This window comes from Aythya ferina, assembly GCF_964211825.1.
Source record: "Aythya ferina genome assembly, chromosome: 8".
Classification (NCBI taxonomy): domain Eukaryota; kingdom Metazoa; phylum Chordata; class Aves; order Anseriformes; family Anatidae; genus Aythya; species Aythya ferina.
In genome coordinates, this window is record NC_140304.1 from 12,796,308 (window position 1) to 12,819,061 (window position 22,754).

Consider the following 22,754-nt stretch of genomic DNA (forward strand, 5'->3'; position numbering starts at 1 on the left):
TAACAAAAAATCTGCATTATACACAATAACATACAAAAAGACTTTGGGTTTGGAATCTCATCTCTTAGAGTCTCGTATCTGTACTGCTCTACTGAAGTATCGGTGCATGTGCCTGAAAGTTAAAATGAACCAAACTAAACAGAACAATTCTGTCGCAGCAATGACAGCTGCAAAAATGAAACTCTGGTTCATAATGGGAGGGTAAAATCCTTGCTCCACTGGAGTCAACAGCAACCTCTCCACTGAATTCAGCCACAAACCTACAGAATCACTTTAGTTACCATTAGGGACCTGATTATCAAAATAAATGTATTGAGCACAAAAGCGGAGCAGTGAAGGATGTGAAAATTGCAGATTGTACCAAATCTCATTACATTTGAGAGTCAGAAAGTCAGCGCATGCTTTGTGAAACCTGCTGTCACAAGCCTAAAGTTGGGGAAATTGACTACTACCCCCAGACACTCTGGGCCTCTCACAGGTTACTGTCACGGTACTGAAGCCACTTGTTGAGACTGCGGCACACAATTTGCAGTTTTTCCTTGCTGGACTCCTCCAAATGCTCTATTTCTGCTCCAACACGACCCATCATTTCTCTGAACTTCTCTGCCTCTTCCTGCAGATCAGCAAGGTCGCTTGTGTCCTGCAGGCATTGGGTGAGAGGATGGGAAAAGGAACTGTTGTAGTGATTGTTTTGATGTGAGTTGAAGGAATTCTCCCCTTCAGCCTGGCTATTTTGAGATATACCTATATATCAAAGATCTGGAAAATTTCTGTAATTCCACAGCACAGTCCTTGTAAACCCTTTTATGTGGGACTGTGTTGGCTCACCCTCCCTGGTTACACAGGAGCTGAGCACTTGAGTTCTCACAGCTTGTACACTATACAGAGGCCGTGCAGCCCCATACTTTGAGGCCAAAATTACACTAGCCTGGATCTGTTTCGGTTTTATGGAGCTGGAACAGGAATAGGGAAGAAAACCATAAAGATGGGAAAACAGAGAAAAATAAAAATTTGCAGTAGAGTAAGAAAATATGGATTAATGAGAAAGAGAAGTGGAAAGAGAGAGAACTAAATCAAGTTTTAGTACTCATTCTAAACTAGACCAAGATTTGAAAGTCCAGGTAACAGTGAAAGTACCGAATGCTTGACTGAGAACCAGAGCATGACATACACCACACGGACAAACACTCGGGAGAGGTACCCATCACAGACACATTCCTACCTTTGAGGCCAACAGGACTATGAAATGCTTGAGGACTTTGGTAAGTGCCTTCCCACTAACATCAAGCCTGCGTACCAAGGTGAGCTGGTTTCTATCTATTATCTGAAAGAAATATTATTTGCACTGTTGTCTTCTGAGAGGAGGGACATCTGATAGTAACACAGGACCTTTACCATCAATGAGATGCAGCTCAAGCAGTTGAAGCCACTTATCTTAGCAATAAAATTCTTATCACCCAGACAGACACAGAAGGTCTAACAGATTTTAAACTTGAACAGGGAAAAGTGGAAGATAACAAGCAAGGAAACACAGAATTAACCAAGAATGCTATTTTGTGAAGATCTTTAAGGAATCTGGCTAAAATATTCCAAATTATGGGGAAATACAAAACTTTTTAGTCAAGCCTATCAATGAATGGAAATATTCACAAAATTTCTTCCTTCACAGAACCTGGAGGTCTGTACTAAAAACACTGTGTGATTCATCTGGTTTCCATTAAATGAATAAATAACAAAAACAACAAGAATAAACACCTTCATGAAATAGAACAAACCTCAGTAAATGGTGGGATGGCAAGTATGAGGTGTGTTAGTACCCAGTTGTGTTAAATAAATAAAAATGTTCCTTGGGATGAAATTTGCTTTTGGAACACGACTGCCTGCTATGACCGTTTATACCTTCAGTGTACCACTCCCCTCCTGCACCTACCTTCAGAGCCAGGTCATATGCAGCTGAGTTCCAGATGTCTCTCTCTTGGGTTACCAGCAGAACCTGGTACTCCAGTCGTCTCCTCTGTAACTCATACAATTCCCGATACTGTTCCAAAAGGCTAGAAGAGAAAGACAATGAAGTATGTACACACATTTCTTATCCATATTTATGGTCTTTCTCGTAATTCCTAAACTTAAGACTTTTCACCCCCCTCATTCATCTCTCACATGGCCTGTAAATTCACAGTTCCTTTAGCCTGAGCCTCTACAACACCTTTCTGTTGGTATTTCCATTACAAGTTTCAGTATTTACACAAATCTCTTGGGCCTAGACAAGCTGTTTTCTCCATGATACGAAGTTCCTGTAAGTGAATCTCTGTGCCTGAGCACTCAATACAACTTGGTACCAACCGTCTAAATCCTCAGTTTCTTAGGTATCTGAAGACATCCACAGACCTCTTACAAGTTCAGAGCTGCAGGCTCTCTTGACTTGGAAGAGCTTACCAACTGTGAATGTGGGGTGAAGGGAATGTCAGCACCCGAGCAACAAATGCTCAGGTGCAACTTTCATGACTTAAAAATAGAAACATTTTCAACAGCTTTGGGAAATTTAGAATTTATAAGAAAACAACTGCATTTGTCACAAGCAGCCAAGCTCTCTTCCCTAGAAGGAAATCAATCCTTACATCTTCTTCCCAACAACCCTGCCAGAATGATACCAGCACACTGCAGAAATCTCCCAACCTCAACTTTGAAAGCAACTTACTTTGCATTCGCCTCAGCCTCCCGCATGGCTGCAGCTAGCTCCTCTTGAGCTTTTTCTGCTTCTCTGGTCGCCTTGCGGTCATGTTCTCGTACCTCATAGAGCTCACTGAAACAGCAGGGAACAGTCTTAGTGCAACTTAGCCCAGCCCAAAGGTTTGGGCAAACACAGACTGGTCTGTTCAGCATACAGCAGCATCTCACTGCAGAGGTGAAAGACATCTTGAAGACATCTTCCTGTGTGCACAGATTACTCCTACAGCCCCTTTCTGCACAACATGCTAAGGAAAGGAGTTGACTTTGCCCTTATTCTGTGCTCCCACACTGCACAATTGGCAGTAAAGGGGTAGACTAAGAGTGTGAGAAGGCTCAAGTGCAGTCTCTGTAGCTCTGATTCAAATCAGAAAAACAATGTCTTTCTCCTATGGAAGGAAGATTAGAAAACTGGAAAACAAAACAAAACAACAATATGCTAAGCTGAGTACATTGAGATAATTGTTCAGGATCAGTCAGGATTCAGACCTGGTCAGCTGTTCAACAGACTCCTTAAAATAGAGTAGTTCTTCTGTAATATGTCTGTCAAGCAACCGCTGTGCCATCATTTTTTTGTAGAGAGTCTTCATCTGTTGAGGAATCCGCTCCAGGAGATCCACATACCTCTGCCTGCAGTAAAAAGAGAGTAAAAAAGGAAATTACCTGAAAGTGCAGATCTCTCTTACCCCATTTCAGGACCACTTCCTTTCACTGCAATGGAAGCTATCAAGAGGGCAATCTTTTCACCATGTGGACATAGAATTTTAAACACTTTGGAACAATTTATTTGCCGATGCTGATCAGAGTGTGAGGTGAAAAAAACACAAGCATGGGAACCTCAACTGTGAGAGAAGTCCCAGCTATTCTATGTATGCAAACTTCCATGAAATGTCACACCAATAAGGCGTCCACACTGTCAAGTGTTGTGGCACTGCAGCAGAGTTCAAGCTCCCAGTTACACAACTGAGGCTCATTAGCCCTGGGTGTTAATTAGGCAGGACAATCCTATTTCACTCCTGGCATCGGACCCCGAGCCAATTACGTTGTGTCAGGCTGGCTTTGTTGGGCAGTGGCATTAGTAGAGACCTGCAATAGCTAATGCTGCTCCTGAGAGGATACTGCCATAAATCGAGAGGGGGATTAAGGGTGCTTGGCTAATGATGACCTGAGCTTAGAAAGCAGCTGTCCTCTCTCCACGCAGTCCACGCTGACCTGCCGAATCAGCTCATGGAAAACTATGTTGTAAATGTTCTGCTCCGCCTTCAGCAGCTCCAGCACGTTGTGCAGCTGGCAAAACATGCGAGAAAAATCACAGCTTTGCAGAACCTGGCAAACGTATTCTTTCAACAACCAAGAGTGGCACAGATCACTCATTTCTTCTGAATCTAGTTCCCTTTTGAGGCCAAAACACAGCTGAAGAGGTAAAGGGGAGGTCATCCTGCACACATTCATTTTCAGATGCATTATGCACTATCCTGACTACCCTCCTATCAACATCCATGGGAGCTTTCCTGCTAGTTCCAGCTAGAGTTCTTCCTGAGGCAATGCTCTATGTTTTTCAGAAATCCACTTAAATCCACTTTTGCTTCATCCACTTAAACCTTCCTCTTTACTGTACAAGAATAACGGAGAATAAACCCAAGCAAGGTACGGGAGCTTTTATGACATCTGCTCTTAGGCATACAAACGTTTCCAGAGGCCCATTTTTTACCACAGCAGCCTATCTCCTAATGAGCAGATGAGACTGCTGTCTTTTCTCCATAGTAATGCCAGATGCATCCCTTTCTGGCATTTTTGCCAGAAATGCAACTTCCTACAAGCAAGCTAACTGTTCTTCATGGATCAGATGAAGATGAACAGAAGCTCAAGAGGGGAATCCCTAGTTGTGACAGGACATACAGACAGATGGCTTGGGCAGAAACTAATAGCAGGAAGGCACCTTAAACACAGCAGAGGTAAACACTGGGGAAAACAGAATATTATTTTTCTGGGTACAAGTGACTTATCCACCTGTGAAGGTCCTGTTACTCTGATTAACTCATCTACTCCCGCTTTTTCCAACATGTTGTCCATTGCCTCCATCAGCTGGATGACCTCGAACCTCCCAGCAGGTTTCCTGACAGAGCAGAAAGAGATGCACCATTATTCTGTATAGCATGGTCTATTTTCCCAGGAAATGAAATTCAAACAGTTTTTTGTTGTGTTTTTGTTTGTTGGTTTGTTTCCTAGTTAACAGCTTCATTCAGGGTGGTACTTACATGGATGGAAACAGCCGTAGTTTCTTTTTATGATCTTCAAGCAGAGTTGTGTATTTACTGAAAACAAGTATAAATGTTAAAACTTTATTACAAAGCAGTCCTTCCAGTGGTAGCTAAGCAATCTCACCCTCTGCTTCAGTTTCTTTGCCCCATGCACAAACCGATCACAGTGTTAGAGGCAGAAAATTGCCTATAGAATTGTTCCTTAGTAGGAATATTCAGAGACTAAGGTAGGAATCAGACCTCCTACAACTGTTCCCACAGGTGACAGACCAACAGGAGCTCCTCCTTCTTGCCACTAATGACATAAATCTTCTAGGAACCTTGTCCTTTTAAGAACTCTCCCTTTTCCATAGGACTTGGCTAAAAAGTCATCAGTGGGTTTAAAAGTAACAGGTGGGGCCAGAAAATCACCACATAGCCACGTCACAGCCACCCAGAGATCCACCGCAGGAGCCACATGTCATTGGAAACTATTGAAATAATTAGAGAATGTTCTATCATGTTGGCAAACAAATGGCGAGGATTTCACTCCTGATCTGGTATTTTAATCCTTGAACAATGAGAAAATCTCCTTAAAATGTAGTCAGTTTTCTGAAGAGATCATGGGAAGTACTCAGTAGCCGTTTTGGATAAGGCTTGTTAAATTCCATTCAAAACTTACAGCCTGAAAGACTAAAGATCCCAAACAAACAAAAACCCACTAGAATGGTCAGATTATTATTATTATTATTATTATTATTATTATTATTTTTTTTTTTTTTTTTTCTGGAAAAGCTCCAGTGAGAATAAGAACTACCCTGTGCCCACCCAGCTTTGCTGCATAAAGCAGTTCTAGAAGGTAGTAGAAAAACAGAGTAATCAAAATCACTAAAAAAGACAAGTGGCAACTTCCAGAAGTTATCTCAAGGGATCAAACCAGACCTCAGCTTCCACGTTCATGTTCAACCACAGAAAAATTCTTCAGAAGTAGTAATAGTGTACAGGAAATCCTCTTTTACCCTTCTCAAAGCAGTAGAGGCAAAGAATAGTTGGCTCACATTGCTCTGGAGGGCTGACTGTAGCCATGGCATTAGTGTGGGATTTGAAAACCACCCTTTTTGTGCTCTTCCCAACTGCAAGAAGTGCATTTTTTTGCAGTGCTCTCAGCCTCTCATCATTTTATCCCCTCATTCTGAACACTGGAAGCTCCACAGCTTGGGAACAAATGCTGGTAAATCAGAAAGCACTTACTCATCGAAGTACTTCAAGGGCAAAACTCCCCTGTTCTTCACAATGTGAAATTCTTTGGGAACCAGACTATGTGCTAGGGTTGCCTGCTAGGAATAGAAAAGGGAAAGCACGAAACATCAATATTGAGGATGCACGCAAATTCCCAGTTCCTTGCCAGAGAGTTCACACTTTTGGCAGCCTGGAGAGCAAAGCTCACACAGTGACTTTTCATGGTGCTTCTCTCTTTTGCACTCAGAGCACAAAATAAATTATCTATATCTGGAAGCAGGTTAAAATAACTAATGCTGAACTGTGGGCACGACTGAGGGGCTGTGAAACAAAAGGAGAACTGATAAGCCTTAGGATCAAAGTAAAACATTACAATTGTTTTGGCCCAGAAATCAAACAGCCCATGACAACATCAGGGAACGTACGTGAAAATTTCCTTCCTCCCACCTCGTGTTACACGCAGAAAAACAACTGAACAGCAGCACTCACAGGACTACTTGGGACTGTACGGCTGCTCTGTCTCTGTTCCTGATGACTCTCAGAGAAAGAGCTTTTGAGAGCCATCTTTTTTCTGTCTTCCTGGCGAGTCACAACATCACAAAGGTAAGAGACATCCCTGAAACAGAGGGAAAGAGTTTGTTCACTGACCCAGCCTGAAGGCAACCTACCGTTCACTTGCTATCAGCCCAAACCACATGTGAGTTTGTTCCGTTCAGTCAGAGGTCAGGCTTACAGCCACAACTCCTTCTCCTGGGCCAAAAAAACCCGATGAGATAACGTTTGTTAGGCAGATTAATCTCACGTTGCCTATCACTGGCCAAAGACTATTTCTCATGCTTGTTGCCAATGCCTTATCACATAAGTACCCAACATCAGATAAAAGATGGTAGAAGAGCTGAACATTTTTCAATTCCTAGTGCCATTAAGCAATGCTTATTTACAAAGAAGTGTAAAGCTATTCCGTTCTAAGTCCATTAAAGCCAGAAGAGCTTCTTTTCTTAATCCATCTGGATCACAGAGTATACCAGTAAGTCTGGGATCCTTTGGACACATGCTTCCAAGAAGAGCTCATTTAGCAACTCTTTTTATTTATTATTCCTGAAACATCTTTCCCTTGAATGTCTCCAGACTAAACTCAGTCGGGATAGCTGGTCCATTCATCCAGCCACATCAGGCAGCACGGTCACCTACCACAAGAAAGACCAACGGAGAGACCTATCTGCGTTCCCAGCTCTAACGTCTTGTCACCACCCTCAGCTCCTTATCCCTTCTTTGCTTACCTTCCAGCGCCTGTCAAGCTGACAGGGTGGTCTGTCAGGTGTCTGAACTTGCTCCGACGATTAGGATAATGCCAAAGCCGATCTGGAGTTTGCAGGCAGCCCTGCAGACAAGGCACACGTGGCTGTCACTTCGTAGCCAGAAATGTGCCAAGGAGTGGGAGAAGTCAGAGTGACTGCCTAAACAAGCTCCACAGAATTATTCCTGTCTTGGGGCTAAAGAAACCAGTATGGACAGAACATTTGCCGTGAGGAGTTCACAACACGAAGGTGCAAGCACGTTTACCATTTTGCAGGCATTGGAAGACAGCACTTTGGATCTGTATCGGATGGTGTGAGCAGAAAGCTGATGGAAAGGCAAGTTAAGCTTGTATAACAAGGTTGGCAGTGCTTTCCTTCTGACAACATGACAAACATGTGCCCCTAATAGAGAGACAACTCTGGAGAGAAAAAGCAGAAGGTGGAGACACTTACCCTGAAGCCCATTGTCTTTTTTACTGTTTGGAGGGATTTTAAGTATTCTGGGCTGCTGAGAGAACTGCTCGCACAGGTCAGAGCTCGGAAAATCTCCTCTGGAACAAAACTGTACTCCAGGGAGGAAGAAACAGGCCTCATGTGGTCAAGCATCTTTGATGTGCCCCTTAACACAGGGATGTCTGGAACATAACGTCAGAACTTATTTGGTAGGTGCACATTTATTCTGCTGGTGAAAGAGAAAGCAAACACCTTCATAAAATACAGGACTGAGAAGAGCCATGGGAAGATGCCCGCTCCCTTACCTCAAAGCAGGAACAATTCTGTCGGACATAGGCAGCTAAACCCATTTTTAGCAGCTCTTGGATCTTCAGTGAAGCCTAGGACAGTTACCTTCAAACTACAGGAGACAGAAGCACTAGTGCGACCGTGCCAAGCTATCAGGCATACAAGTGCCAAGGGATGCTGTAAACAGCTTAAGTTATCTATTTATGTAAATCCATTTCCCTTCCTGGGGATTGCTACCAGTCAGCTTTCTGCAAAAACATTAACACCCTGAAATATCAGGGAGTGACAAAACAAAGGCTAACCTTAACACTCCCCCAGAAAAGCAAAGCATCCTGTTGCTGTTGTAAGGAACCTCAAGGGACCCCATCCTCCATCAGGTGTCTATCCCTGTCTCCAACCCCAGCCCTACCTGTAAGGTCCTTGCCGGCAGGTCCCATGCACAAGGGACCGCTCATTTTTCTTCCATCTGCGTTTGGTCCAGGAGCTGGCATTTCATTGGTGGGCATGGCGAACAGGTGCTTGTGTTTTTTTAATGCTTAGCCAAGCAAATTTTCAGTAATGATCTAGAAACAGAGTTGAACCCACGTTTGTACTTCACAACAGTTTTTTGTGTTATTAAAAAAAAAAAAAAGAAAAAAAAGTTGTGTATCTGATAGCAGTAACTCGATTAGGAAGAAGCATCCGATGCTGTAGTCTGTAGTTCCAGCGAGGCAATACCAAACAGGAAGCTCTTAAATGGCTCTGTCAAGGGAGGCACTTGGACAGTCCCACCTCGTATCCACTCGGACGCAAGAAAATATATTCCATAACCAGGACTGATAGGGCATCAGCTTGATTCACAACTGCCTGTGGCTATTTTACATCCAAGTCAAATACACCTTCAGCAAATTATTTACCTTTAGCATCACAAAATGTCACTTCTCTGCACTTAATGAGACCACCAGATGAGTTCTGCTCTCTAGACACTACATCCACCATGGGAGCACTTGCTTTTTCCATTTACAAAATGGGTTAAGAACTGTTACTTTTACACATTTAACAACTGAGCCAGAGGTTTAATTGTAACTGGATTTCTTCATTATTAGTCTTAGCACTTTTTCTTATCAATGTCTTGCTAATGAAGAACTCATCTTTCTATTAACATCATCTCCAGGAACTCTCATGTGAAGCCTACCCTCCACCCCAGCAAGCCTTGCCAATACACAATGTTCTTTATAAATTCTTTGGCCTTGTTGATCAGCTGCATCCTGGTTCCCAGTTCGGTTAACTGCATTTCTTTGACCTTATACGTGCTTTTGTGCATGTAGGTGTAACATGCAAAGAGTAACCCAGCCAGCCAAATCAGTTCTTGCTTTGTCAGGTAAATGCTTTCTCAGAAAGAAAATAGAAAAGAATTGCTAAAAGCTTTTGATAGAAAATATTACAGTGATTTCCCCCCCCCCCCCCCCACCCTCCCCTCCTCTTTAACAACACTGCTTGGCAGTACATTATATTCCCCCCAGAAAGGATAGGAAGATTGATTAATGGCACTGTTGTGTAGCTGCTACAGCTTGAGGACACAGACAAGACTTGACTTTAGAGCATGTGGTGCGCAGCTGGAAGACATCACATTAAGTTCTTGGCACACAAACCCTCTTCAGGCCCAAAATAAAGGCAGAAATCACCAACATGATGTATGTTTGGCAGTTGGTCCAATTTAATATGCATCGAACTGAGAGAGTTTTGAAACTCTGGCCTGTTCCAAGAGCTACAATCCCCTTCCCTTGTGCTCCTCTCCAGCTCCAAAGAACATCCACTGACCTAATGGAGGTGGTGAACTGGGCTCAGGCTCCCCAGAGCTGTGGGCTCAGCTTCAGGCCACCCCACAGCCCTCAGCTTGCAGCCCCTGCTGCAGGCCGCCAGTTCTCCACCCCCATGGTACGCCAGCTCCCCGCTCCCTACACGGGGAGCGGCAGAGGCCCCCCATACCTGCTAGCCCTCACCACTGGGCAGCCCCGCGGTGGTTCAATCACTACGGAAACACAGAGCTCTCCCCACCCTTGGTGTGCCCAGCATTCTGGAAGCAGCCAGCCCCACACCACCGCATGGCAGCCACCTTCCCAGGAGAGCAACCCCACACACCTTACACCCTGCACCCAGCCCCACTCCTCTTTGCACTCTTGCAGCCCCCCCATTCTCCCTCCCCAACGAGCGAAAGAAACAGGCCAAGACACTTTTTCTTCCTCCCCTAATAGCAAAATATATTTCAACTGCTGTAATAGATTATAAACAGCTCTTCTGCATGACAGAACGTGGTACAGGTTGCATACATGGAATCGCTGGTGCTGGGGCCAGCACACACTTGCTGTGCAGAGCCGGCTGCTGTGCTGTCCACTGCTTCTTCTTGCCACTGCAGCAGATGAAGACCCAGGCTTCTCTGCCCTGGAAGGGGGAGTTGGCCCAGCTACAAGCACCAGAAGAAATGAGGCTGAGCTCAGCTGGCTGAGGCACTGCGCAGAGCTGGTCCTGCAGGAGCTTGCTCACAGGTCACACTTACATTGGACTTCTGTGCTTCCAGCCCATCTACGTTCAGAGGGTGGGAGTTTAACAGTTCACTTGTCCGTTAGCCGGTGGGCTTATCCATGTCAATGACACCATTTCATACTAAAAACGACATTAGGATTTTGCCCCCTCCCACCACAGCAGGTAGCATGTGCCTTATTCAGGCAGCTGTCACAGGACAGCATACAGTTAACTGCTCAACTACAGGATTACTTCGCTTTGGAAGGCAGGAAGCAAAATATCCCAACAGAATGTACGAGGCATGAAGACTGCACAGATTGTCTTCTTGAGAACAAATCATTTTCTGCATGAGAACTGGGACCCATTTTGGACATACTTCACCAAATTAATACTGATTCTTGTGATGTTATTGAGCAATGAACTGCAGCTGTACTGGCTGCCATTCCAAAGCTGGAAGCTTCTTACCTCAAAACTTACGGAGTTACCATGGAAGCAAGCTTTACAATTCTTGTGTTGGAAAGAACCACAGGGAACAGTATATACCGTTACTGGGCATTTGAAAAGGGCAGGTTGTGAACCTCAGCATTCACTTTGACCAGAACACCGTACTGCCAGCTCTGGTACTCACAGGCTAAGAGGAGTTCTCAAAACAAGCATGGTGTAACTGACTAATTAAAAAAGTAATGTGCAAAGGACTTCGTATTTCCCGTCCAGTACTCTCAGAAAAATGGAAGGAAACCTATAATCAGAAGCAATTAAAAAACCCCATGAAATTGAAAATAATTCCCTGACAGCACGTTGCCAGATGCCTTGATCTACAAGGCTGAAAGCCTCAAACTGTCAAAGAACTAAGACGAGTTCCAACAGCTAGGCACCATTTTTGGTTGCCTTTTGCTTGCCAGGTGCTCAAGCCTTCAGGCTTTAACCACTAAGGACACTGACACAGTAAATGCTGTTATTTTTTGTTAGGGATATGACAGTGCCAGCTAAAAGGGAAACACTACAAGTTGGCACAAAGTGCCGTGATTACCTTTTGAGAACACTGAGATAGTAGCAAGACCTGACACAGGCATCAAGAAGAAAAATCAAGTCTCAAATCCGCCATACCCTATCTGAGTGCAATTACATCTGTACAGAAGTGTTTCAAGCACCACAACTCAAAAGTACCAGACTGAAATTCATCCTATATTAAGTGACAGAGCTGTTTGGCCGAAGGGTTTGTTTGCTTTTTTTTTTTTAAAAAAAAAAAAAAAAAAGGAAGCTTGAGTTGACTGACTGCTTAATTGCTCCAGCACTACTCCTTCCTCCCACAAAGGATAAGGTAGAAGAGATTTAGGATTATTCATAGTGAACAAGAGGAAAGTAATCCATTTAATTCTCCAGATTTTATATACTAATACTGCCACGTTTGATTATATGCGTGAACTCCTTTCTTTGAAATCAATTCAGCTGTTTCAACAAACAAGTTCCAGTGTGAGGTATTTTTAGAGGAGAGCCACATATGCATATGCTGTATTTGGCAAAGTTGACCTGACAGTGTCCTTTCTGAAGAGTGGGATTTCCTCTTACAGGAGACTGAAGGCTGGGACAAATTTAAGTATCATCTAGCTCTCATTAAATTGCTTTTTTTTTTTTTCCCCTCAAGTTAATAAAAACAGAATCCCAAAGGACAGCGTTAAGTGGATTGGGAGACAAGTCCATCAGTCCCAATACTGCTGGTATCCAATACTTAGGCTGTAGGTCAGTAAGGAAAAGCTGTTACTGAAAAGTGCCAATTAGGAACATTTAAGTACTTAAGAAATTCTTGTGACCAAATTTAAAGGTAATTATCAGGTTACCCTCCCCCTCCAATAACAGCTGTAATTTCATTAGAACTAGACAGACCCAAATCCTGTGTAAGTCCCTTTCTGTGCTTACCAGCTGACGTAAAGGAACTGAAGGGGCTCTGCCCAATAGGCATGGTAACTGCTGTTATAGATACCAAACCACCACATTCACCTACTGCTTCTCCCTTTAGCAGCACGTGGGAGGATGTCCTACCTCTTCAGAAGAGGGAAGGTAGTATCTAGGAAACTGACCTTCACCTGAAAACCTCCCTGAGGAGAGCAAACAGGCAGATGAAAAGCAGCTCCGACTCCAGCTGGGTGAACCCTTACTCCCCACTGCAGTGCTAGAAGCTGCTACAGTACGCATTGGCAAGAGGCACCACAACTTCCTGGTGTTGAACTTGACATAGCCATTTCAAGTGAGAATGCACTAGGTACCTGTGAAGTCAGCTGCATTTTCTTGCGGTTTAGTCATAGTATTTCAAATCTTTCTCACTACAGAAAGCCTTAACTTGTATACCTTAAAGCACCTGCCAAATTAAAGAACAAGCTGTTTTACAAAGAGGTTGTGTTAAAAGAATTAGTTATCTGGGAGGAACAGAAAGGGAAAGCTACAAGAAAAACTACCCCTTGACTCACAAGGGCCTTCTGAGAAAAAAAAAACAAAACAGTGTAAAGTCAGCTGGGAACTTAATACAGAGAAAACCTAAATTTTCCATGTAAAAAAAAAAAATGCACCCACTGTGCCCTGCTTCTGAACATAGAAAGATCTGAGTCTCCAATGCAGCCACAAGTAAATTGACAATGCCCTCTTCCTCTGCCCACTTGAAATCTCCAGGCAGCCAACGTACATAGAAAATCCAGGAATACTTTGGCTATTTTCACAGCAAGGAGGCAAATATCCTGTTGCTCTGCCACTCGTCCGTGTCATAGCAACGGACAAGATCACAAAGAATAGAAGTTCTGTAGACATCTCATTACCAAAAATAAGAAAAAATGCAAAGGGATGGCTAAGGAAGATGGACGGAAGCCAAAAACGAGCTACTAGCAAATCTGACTAGTCTATCTGTTTTCCAGAAGAGCAGCAACTTGGGGGACCCCTGGATGAGTAGGATTCCAGTAGATTCCACCTTCAGCTCAATATTTCACTGGCATGGAAATGGCTCAAAGAGGGACAGCATGTAATAGATGCTGCCTATGAAGCCTGGTGCAATCCAGTTCAACTGGGTTGCACCAGTAATGTTTTTAAAAATTACAGTTTCTCCCAAATAATCAGGAGGCAAAATTTCCCTTAGAGAAAGTCCATAGTGAGTTAGGTCAATGGTCCAAATACTCAGAGGATGATTCTGATCTTCTGTGGTGATGCGGCCCAGAGCATACCAGTTTTACATCTGCACGTGACATGACCACGAACGTGGCTTTAAGTAATCCATGAACGTGGGCTGCAAAACAGAGAGGCAGTATGTTAGTCACAGGCAAACGCCACCAGCTGTGGCGTGGTCTGCTGAAGTCAAACTTCCCTAACAGGGAAGATCAAGTCACATTTTCATATCCCACAACCCTAATCTTATCCCCACTGAAAGGCACAGAAGTCTAGCTGCAGCTGCAATGAGCTGTCTGCCTTCTGCCCTGCCCGTGGTTCTGACACATCAGCTCAGTGCCAACTAATAGCTTATCACCTCATGAAGCCTGTCATTTATGACAGCGATCTCTTAAGTGCGAATCAGACTTAAAATTGAATTTGCCTGAGCACACCTTTGGCTAAAACTGAAGTCAACTAGCACAGAACAAACTTTTATGTAGTAAGAAGTCTGATGCCAAGGAAGTGTCAGAGAAAGCAAGTACAACAAAAAACCCTGACCATTTATAGGCAATTGATTCTTGTTGCCACCCACACTAATCCGGGAAAGGCACAATAGGCTTAGTTTCTGTGGGCCTCCTAGACAAGTTTCTCCTGACCTCAGTGGCTGAGTGCTACAGTTATATTCACACAGCCAGAGCATACTTGGAAGTAGCACCTTATGTCCTCTCAGATGTGGGAAAAACACCCTCAGTTTCACTGTCAGCAAAGAGTACTAAGGAAAGCACTTTTGTTAAGAAGAGCTTTCTGAGATTCTATGGGTTTTAGACTAAATACCTCTTAATAAACTAATAGAGCAGACTGTTAGAAAGGCTTGTGCCATTTAATTCCTGCCCTGTCCCAAAGCAATAAAAACAAGCTGCTCATACGGTCAATTATCCCACAGGGCAGGGTCAGTCACTCACATTTTCCAGAGGGCAATACTGGCGGGCATACCACTCCTGGCTATACAGGCAGATGATGACACCTTGGCCCAGGAAGAGGGATGTCCACATGATCACATTCCAGATGGGCCCCTTCCGACGGTCGTTAAGAATGAAGTTGAAGACCACTGGGAAGAGGTGAAACAAGAAAAGCGGCTGAAAATCACTTGGAAACCAGCTGATACTAGTGGATACTCCCCTTCCTCACCACTTCATTCCCAGAACAGGGCTTTTCCTTAACACTGGTGTAATGCACAAAAATCTGATTATGCACTGCATTAAAGCAAATACTAGGACTTGATTCTGACCTTTACTTCTAAGAAGTTCACTAGCAAGCTAGCACAGCTGTATGCCTCTCTGCCTGGGGATCAATACCGATTTGTTATGTATGTGACCAAAACACACTGGCAGAGGTGGCCTAGAGTTCTGAAGCCCTCTAACTTATTCTAGCTCAAAATCAAAAATAAAATCCAAGAGCCCTCACTTGTGTGCTCTTCCTTGCTGCAGTAGCAAAATAATACTTGTCTTACACTACAGCTTGAAAGGAGGAAGGCTTCCAACCTGCTGACATGCAGAACTAAGACTTTGCAAAAAAGGAAGCAGTGCTACTGAATATGTATGGTGTGACATGAACAGTAGTATGCATCATACACAGTCTCTTCCTCCCCATCCATATCTTGCTTGTTTAAGTCCCAAGTTTAGCTGCACAAAGCCATTTACAAGGTTTGGACCCACAATTGCAGACTCTTGGAGAAGAAACAGTTCCATACATCAGTGATGCCGCAGCCTATTAACATACTCTCTCCTGGGAACTTACTTCCAAAGCACATAAACAGGCAGAAGAGAACTGGATAGAAGAAGCCGAAGCAGATGCTCAGAACGTACTCGTGCACAGCAGCCGATACTGAGAAGACAGACAGCATAGCTGCTGCTCTGAACTTCTTACCAAAGAACTGAAAGACAGAAGAATACTAAGTGTTATAATCTGTTCCGCTGTTTTAGTTTTGTCGTTTCAATTTATTATTTTTTTAAGCAGCCTTAGCCAAAGGGGCCTTCTTTTGCAGAGTGACATACATAAAATGGCAAATTCTTTAGAGAACACCTTAGAATTTTTTCTTAAGACATTTCCAGTCTCATACGTGAGTTCTCAGATTGAGCCCATGCACGACTCATCAAAAACTCATCAAAATAGAACATGAGTTCAGACTGTTGAGTCAATCACAACATTCCAAATAGAGACCAGGCTTTGGATCCATGTTTTGTGCACAAAATGGACTTGGAAGTGAGCAACAGATACTCTAACTAGTACAGCGGCTACCCAAAACCAGCAGAGGCAAATCTGTTGCGTGCTTCTCAATAGACAGTGATGGGGCATCTGGAAAAAAGCACTGTCTTGTAACTTACCCAAAGGAAGTCCCTGTATGCGTAGTAATAGAGCCAGTCGTGTACTACCACGTTCCAGGTTCGGTAGTAGTTTGCATAGGATGTGGAGTTCCACCAGTCCTGAAAGCACAGTTGAAAGAGTATTAAATCTAATTCAGCACAACCCATTCTACAAATCTATTTTAGGATATTAAGAAGAAATGTTGATTGAAATAATACCAAGGCAATATAACAGTTTGCACCATGAAATAATACATTCCATTGGACTTTGAACATTTTCCTCTGTTTATCAAGATTTGGTTTTGTCTAAATCTGCAGTGGTTGAAATGATGAAAGAAAAAATGCTAACAGAGCTATTAGGTATGCCTGGTGGGTGGATCTGTTCATGCAAAGGGAAGATGTATTGCCCCACAAATCATTCAGAATTCCAAGTAAAACTACAAACTGTTCTCAAGTACAGCAACGACTTTGAGCCCTAACAGAATAAAACAAGCAAAATCCTGTAGTTGCTTCATTAAGAAAAAGCTTCTGTTTTCCTTCTTTTTCCTTTCCATGACAAAAGCATCTGGTTTAGAAGCTTTATAACGCATGTTTTATAAACAGTAACTCCTGCTTCTTACCTTGTAGAACATCCTATCTGCAAAGCGCAACATCTCAGCAAATGCATTAAGCCAACAGTGAAGGAAGGCAAAGAAGACCAGGAAAAGAATAAGTACACCTAGAAGCAAGACAGAGTGAGATTGATTTTGTAGTATTCTCACTCAGCTACATGTTGGAACATGTAACGCAGTCAAAATTGTTCTGATAGACACTGACACAAGCTTTATGCCACCTACAAAAAAGTAAAACCATATCAGTTTCTTATTTCAGACGGCAAGAGGGCCTAGAATCTGGCTTTGAAGACTTAATTCAAAAACCAAACTTTTATTTTGTGCTCACAATTCTGAAGTTTAACACTGAAGTTTCCTCATAAGACCTCCTTTGTGCATGTTTGCCCATTGTAAATATAGCTTGTATCAAGCAGTTCCCCTCCCTTCTGTCTCTCGCATAAAGATAGTTACTTATGGATCCAGGTCTTACCTGGCAGAATGGAGTTGAAGATGCAGAGTACCAGCCCTCGTAAATTAAAGGTTTCTTGGCTACTATTGCGAAACTGAGGAATGCAGAGTCTCACGAAGATGTAGTAGGCATAAAAAAGTGAACCAAGCACCTGAAACAGAAGAGCGATTTTAAGAGAAATGCACAATTAAGACATTACCACTTCACAGCTCTAGAAGACAGGAACAGAGGAACAGCAGCTGCCAGCACAAGTATAATTTTACTATGCTACTAATGAGCTTCCGTAAGGGTCTAGTCAAAAAGTGAAGCAGCAACCATTTCTGGAATGTGTTCACAGCCAGGAAGGAAAAAAATAATCAACTTTTCTACTAGTCTTTGCTACTACAGAAGTTGCAAGTTTCTACTTGTCCTATCAACTCAGATATCATGACACAGAAGACTTATGTCAATGCCAAAGTAAGTGGGCAAAGTGCTTTGTGATCTAAGTCCAGGACAAGTCTAGAAATAGGCTTGATGATCCTTAAGGGTCCCTTCCAACTCAGGATATTCTATGATTCTATGATTCTATGAAATAATTGAAAAATACATGCTGTAATTATATCTAGTATTAAAACTTACTCTCTTATTCCAAAGGAGATAGTAAAAGCCAAACCACCTCAGCCCTTCCCCGGCTTACAAATCCCTGCTCTGAAAGTTGAAGTCAAAATGCCACTGCTTTAAACACTCCTGTAAACCAGGTGTGTGCTTTGTCATTCTTTTGTGAGAGTGAGCAGCCAAAGGCCTACGATTTTTTGTTTAAGAAAAAAACAGGAATGCATTGTGTTAAAGTTCCAGTCATACAAAGCCATTACTTGGAAACAAATCCACAAGAAGCTACTGAAGCTCACAGCCCAGACAGGTTCTCCTTTGACACTGAAGTGAAGATCAGGTCAGACTTCAGCTCAAATAAGCACTGAACTTCAGGCCTCTTATTTCAAAATTGGTTTGAATATCTGCAGACCAGTTGCTGTGCCAGTGCATTACAATGCATCGTCAGTATGAAGAAAGAGGGACAGAGCATGGATATTGCTCCCCCTACACACACAGCTTTGTTTGTATAGAAGGGAGTCTGCTTGCTCAAGAAAATAATTCTAGAGGCTTGTTTCAGCAAGGATTATTTATTTCTGACAATTATTAGTACAACATCATTATCTTTTTTTTTTTTTTAAATCCATAAGTATTCTGTTCCAGTAAACCCACAACACAGTGAAGCAACTTAGTGCCCAGGGGATAAGTGTTTAGCAACACATTTTACATGACCTCTGAAAATCCATTCTTCAGAAAGCTGTATTACTCACCTGTGCAAACTTGGTAGCTACGTAGCCCCATCTTACCATGGGATTCCTAGAAAAAAGAAGTGTCACATCTAAATAGGTCTTCAGCAAAATCCTCCTTTCAATTACTTATTTTCCTGATCTATTTTCTGAAAAAGACTTTTTAGAATTCAAGGTTCTTAATCTCTTGCCATTCAACGAGAGGTGCCTGGACCAAATTGCTGGTTCCTCATGTTCAACCACAGCAGGACAACTACAGCAACCCCATAAATGGGAAAGGATCTTGAGGGCAGCATTACGCAATTACACAGGAGGTGGTGATCTGCCTGGTAGTCACAAAACTGCTGACCTGACACTACCAAAGTTCATCACAAAGTACAGAAAAGTTGGTGAGTTCCTAGTTCCAAAGGCTTTGCCCTGCCTCCTCAAACTCAGAGGTAGGGCTTTCTATGAACATCGCATGAAGCAATGCACAAGCCTGCTGCAGGAACTGCATACAACAATATTCAGTAACAAGCTCATCTGTTTCATGTCCTGTGCACTTCCCAAAGAAAAACTAGAACTGTCAAATTAAAAAAATATTATTAGTGGAGTTTCCATAACCACATCCTGTCTTTCCCAGGTTAAAGATTTAACCACATCTTTAGAAAAGATCTAATTCATTAACTTAATAGATAGTATCCAGGGAATGTTGGCTTCAGTTCTTAGACTACTTTAACATTCTACTAGTGTTGCTCACATTACCTGGGATAGTTGTCTCTATAGATGAGGGTGGGAGCAAAGAGGAAGTACAGGTATTGAGAAATTCGGGGAATAGGTACTGAGCCTAGAAGAGGAGAACAGAAAAAGCTCTTCAATCTTGTTGCTTACCGAAGGGTTCATTTCCCCAGTACCCTCTCCCAACATACAGCTCTCATCACCTCAAAAAAGACCAGACTAGAACTAAGGGTAGGGGATTCTCAGGGGATAAAGCAAACTAGACATATCAGAAGGAATTATCCTCGTGAAGTACAGCTAATAGGTCAGGATGGCTAACAGGCAGTACAGTGCTAACACCCGGATATCACGTTTCCTTTTCTCCTACGGAAAAGAGAACTATAAGGCCAGCATCAAAACAGGGGTTCATTTTCAGCTCTGGCAAACATCGCCAAGAGAGCTTCTTGGATGTTCTTCTGGAATTGCTGTCATTTCACTAGAACACTGAACTGGGGATGTGCAGGCACCCTCTACGTACTCATCACAGAAGCAGAAATAGAGTCCTGCTGAAGCAAGACAAATCTGAATGGTCTGGCTCATTGTTTAATACCAAATGAAAAGGTTCAGACTGAAGTCATGATGCACAAGACCATCCCAGAGCCTCACCACCAGGGTGTCAGAGCAATGGAGGGTAAGCACGAGCTGGTTATGCACAGTTGTTAGCAAAAAGCAGGACAAGTTACTCACTAGACTTCTCCTTTACAGATGACAGGACTCGAGGTACATTTTCCCGGACAAATGAATGAGCCTTCATAACCAGACGAACCTGTATTATTAAGAGAACATCACCTTAATACTCACTTTAACTTCCCAACAAAGATTGCATCCAGCATCTTAGGGCAACACCTTTAGCATCTTGGCTCCTCTCCAATTTACTCCTACCAGGAAAGAGCTGCTTCCTCTGCCCATAAGCCTGTTTAACTGTCAGGAATTTAAAACACTGCAAGGAGAAACAAGCTGCAACAATCATGACTCAGGAGAGTCAAAACATCTCACTTACGTTCATAGGACTGCAGTATATGGTGTACAGAGGGATTCCAAATCAGACCAGTAAGCCACTAGCCAGCTAACCAAAAAACTCTGGCTAGTAAAAGGGAAGCAAAAAACCCTATCCCTTTCAATAGGACAGTACATTTCAAAGTCCTGAAACTGTGCTGTTAAAGTTAAGTGTCCTAAAGCAACAACGACAAGGCTGAAATATGATGGTACCACCTATAGATCTGCAGCTGCCATGCAGGGTTTTTCATTCTTTTTAAAGTTAAGGACCAAAAGGAAGGCTCGTCCAAATTTAATTCTTCTACACACTGATCACTGACCATCCTTGGATTAACCCATTTAAACAGTCCTCCACAAACTCATATCCCTCCCACCACTCTAGAAAAAGAATATTCCATTTCCAAGTTCTGTCTACAAGACAAAGGAAGAGGAATCACTTGCTGACTATGTACCTTTACTTAAAAGAGGAGTGTTACAGCTTCCTGGTGAGCTACAGCACAAGTCCCTATAGTTGCTTTTAGGCATTTAGCATCCACAGGACAGCTAGAAATACAATTTCAGCCTTGAAGCATGTTCAGAAAAAAAAACAACTGCAAAATCCTAGGGTAAAATAAAAAAGTGGTTTCCACATCAAAACAAAGAGTTTGTTATCAGTAGTTTTTCCTCATTAGACCTGCCACATGAAAGTGTTTAAGTCAAAGACTAACTCCATCCACAGCCCTGGCTTAATTTAATGAATGAAAGAAACACTTAACCCCATCAGAAAAAAGGACCCTTTTTATTTTGAAGAGAAGGGTCAGCAGAGCCATAGGTAGTAGATAGGCACCTACCTGTTCCAGTATTACAATAAATCGGGAAGCCGGAGGCAGGGCGTATGATAGAGCAATATAGGTCGGCCCAAACCCAAGTCCAACTGTTTGGAAGAGCGTGAACAACGTCCCATAGAAGAGAGAGCGGATTACACGATGGGAGGAGCTGCGGTAACCTTGGGCCCAGTGGAAGAAAAGGCCGTATGGAATGACAACCGTGGCACAGAACATGCACAGCCAAGTACAGAAGACAACTGGGAACTTCCCAAAAACAAAAACCAGGAGATCAAATCCGAGGACCAGCCTGAAAGGCACAAGGGAAGAGACAATACTCAGAGTCCATTGTTTCATTAGGAAATACTTGCACTTCACTAAGTGGTGAAAGGTCATATCATCATTATTTGAAGACCTTCACAAAAGGTCCGAACACCATTATTTGAGTGACTAGGCAGAAGTGACTGTGGCAGTTTTCAGCTCAGAAAAGAGGGCTATCTGTGGTAGGTGTAAGTGACCACCCACCAGCACAGCAGATAAAAGCTAAAGGACACATGCCATCAGTGCTGTCAGGAACAGCTTACCTTCAAATCCCACAGGGCTTAAGTTCATCTTTAAGATGAGAATGTGCTTTGAGAGCATGCTCAAGCTCATCCCTGTTAATAACAAGCATGTGACTGAACGATGCGCTGCTGAATCAGGGTCCAAAAGAGCTTCTGGGGAACACTCATAGGACAGCACTAATCCATGAAGAACCAGTTCTTCCCAGGGAGTTTAACATCTAGAGAGGCTCCCCTCCCCACACACCACCATAGACATCTAGCACTAATCAAACCTAATTTAATTCTGCTTTGTGAGAACTGTACACATTTCACATGGAATCATTTTTAGAAGTCACACAAAAGGCTTACAGTAAATGGGTGGTCAATGCGAACATGTTCAAACAATGCACACCGAATACTTTATTTCATTAATCAAACTTACACATAAGGCCCAGAGGTTCAGTTGTAGCCCAGAGTCACTAGAGCTTACTCTTACACATAAGTAGCTGTTCTAAACCCAGCTCAGAGGAACAGGTAATGCAGAGTACACCAACACAACTTGTTCTTATCTGTTAGGCTCATTACAAAGTGGATCTCAATTATCAGATCTAGCTCTTTTTTTTTTTTTTTTTTTTTTAATTAAGTAATCACAGATAATACAAGAGGAAATGACCTTAAGTTGCATCAGGGGAGGTTTAGGTTGGATATTAGGAAAAAATTTATTTCCTGAAGGGTTGTGAAGTATTGTCACAACTACATCGCTGGGCAGCCTGAGTCACCATCTCTAGAGGTCTCCAAAACCTGTAAATGTAGTGCCCAGTGACATGCTTTAATGGTGGACTTGGCAGTACTAGGCTAACAGTTGGACCAGGTGATCTGAGGTCTTTTCCAGCCTAAATGATTCTATGATTCTAACCCATCCCTTCAGCTATTTTAGAGGTAATTGCTGACTTTCTCCCAAAATCTATACCGCTGTTAAGTGAGGATCAGCTAAGTGATGTTCAGTAATGTATGAGCCCGCTCTTATACCTAGACAACCAAGGTAA

General features: G+C 42.9%; 2 protein-coding genes across 6 annotated transcripts in view; both read right to left on the reverse strand.

The window, feature by feature from the left end:
* AXDND1 (axonemal dynein light chain domain containing 1) overlaps positions 1 to 9,117 on the reverse strand; it is a 20,491-nt gene extending 11,374 nt beyond the window's left edge. The window contains exons 1-11 of the mRNA XM_084527501.1: positions 7,487 to 9,117; positions 6,696 to 6,822; positions 6,219 to 6,304; positions 4,986 to 5,042; positions 4,738 to 4,843; positions 3,893 to 4,014; positions 3,217 to 3,357; positions 2,699 to 2,803; positions 1,931 to 2,051; positions 1,223 to 1,324; positions 477 to 640 (exon numbers count right to left, since the gene is read on the reverse strand). Coding sequence (XP_084383627.1) covers positions 477 to 640; positions 1,223 to 1,324; positions 1,931 to 2,051; positions 2,699 to 2,803; positions 3,217 to 3,357; positions 3,893 to 4,014; positions 4,738 to 4,843; positions 4,986 to 5,042; positions 6,219 to 6,304; positions 6,696 to 6,770 — 1,079 coding nt within the window. The 5' untranslated portion in view covers positions 6,771 to 6,822; positions 7,487 to 9,117. The remainder of the gene's footprint in view (positions 1 to 476; positions 641 to 1,222; positions 1,325 to 1,930; positions 2,052 to 2,698; positions 2,804 to 3,216; positions 3,358 to 3,892; positions 4,015 to 4,737; positions 4,844 to 4,985; positions 5,043 to 6,218; positions 6,305 to 6,695; positions 6,823 to 7,486) is intronic.
* A 1,341-nt stretch (positions 9,118 to 10,458) lies between these two features.
* SOAT1 (sterol O-acyltransferase 1) overlaps positions 10,459 to 22,754 on the reverse strand; it is a 28,756-nt gene continuing 16,460 nt past the window's right edge. For all 5 annotated transcript variants that reach the window (XM_084527253.1, XM_084527252.1, XM_084527256.1 and 2 more), the window contains exons 7-16: positions 21,194 to 21,476; positions 20,055 to 20,133; positions 19,356 to 19,437; positions 18,636 to 18,681; positions 17,320 to 17,449; positions 16,860 to 16,957; positions 16,261 to 16,359; positions 15,674 to 15,809; positions 14,839 to 14,984; positions 10,459 to 14,015 (exon numbers count right to left, since the gene is read on the reverse strand). In XM_084527253.1, the coding sequence (XP_084383379.1) occupies positions 13,959 to 14,015; positions 14,839 to 14,984; positions 15,674 to 15,809; positions 16,261 to 16,359; positions 16,860 to 16,957; positions 17,320 to 17,449; positions 18,636 to 18,681; positions 19,356 to 19,437; positions 20,055 to 20,133; positions 21,194 to 21,476 (1,156 nt within the window). In that variant the 3' untranslated portion in view covers positions 10,459 to 13,958. The remainder of the gene's footprint in view (positions 14,016 to 14,838; positions 14,985 to 15,673; positions 15,810 to 16,260; positions 16,360 to 16,859; positions 16,958 to 17,319; positions 17,450 to 18,635; positions 18,682 to 19,355; positions 19,438 to 20,054; positions 20,134 to 21,193; positions 21,477 to 22,754) is intronic.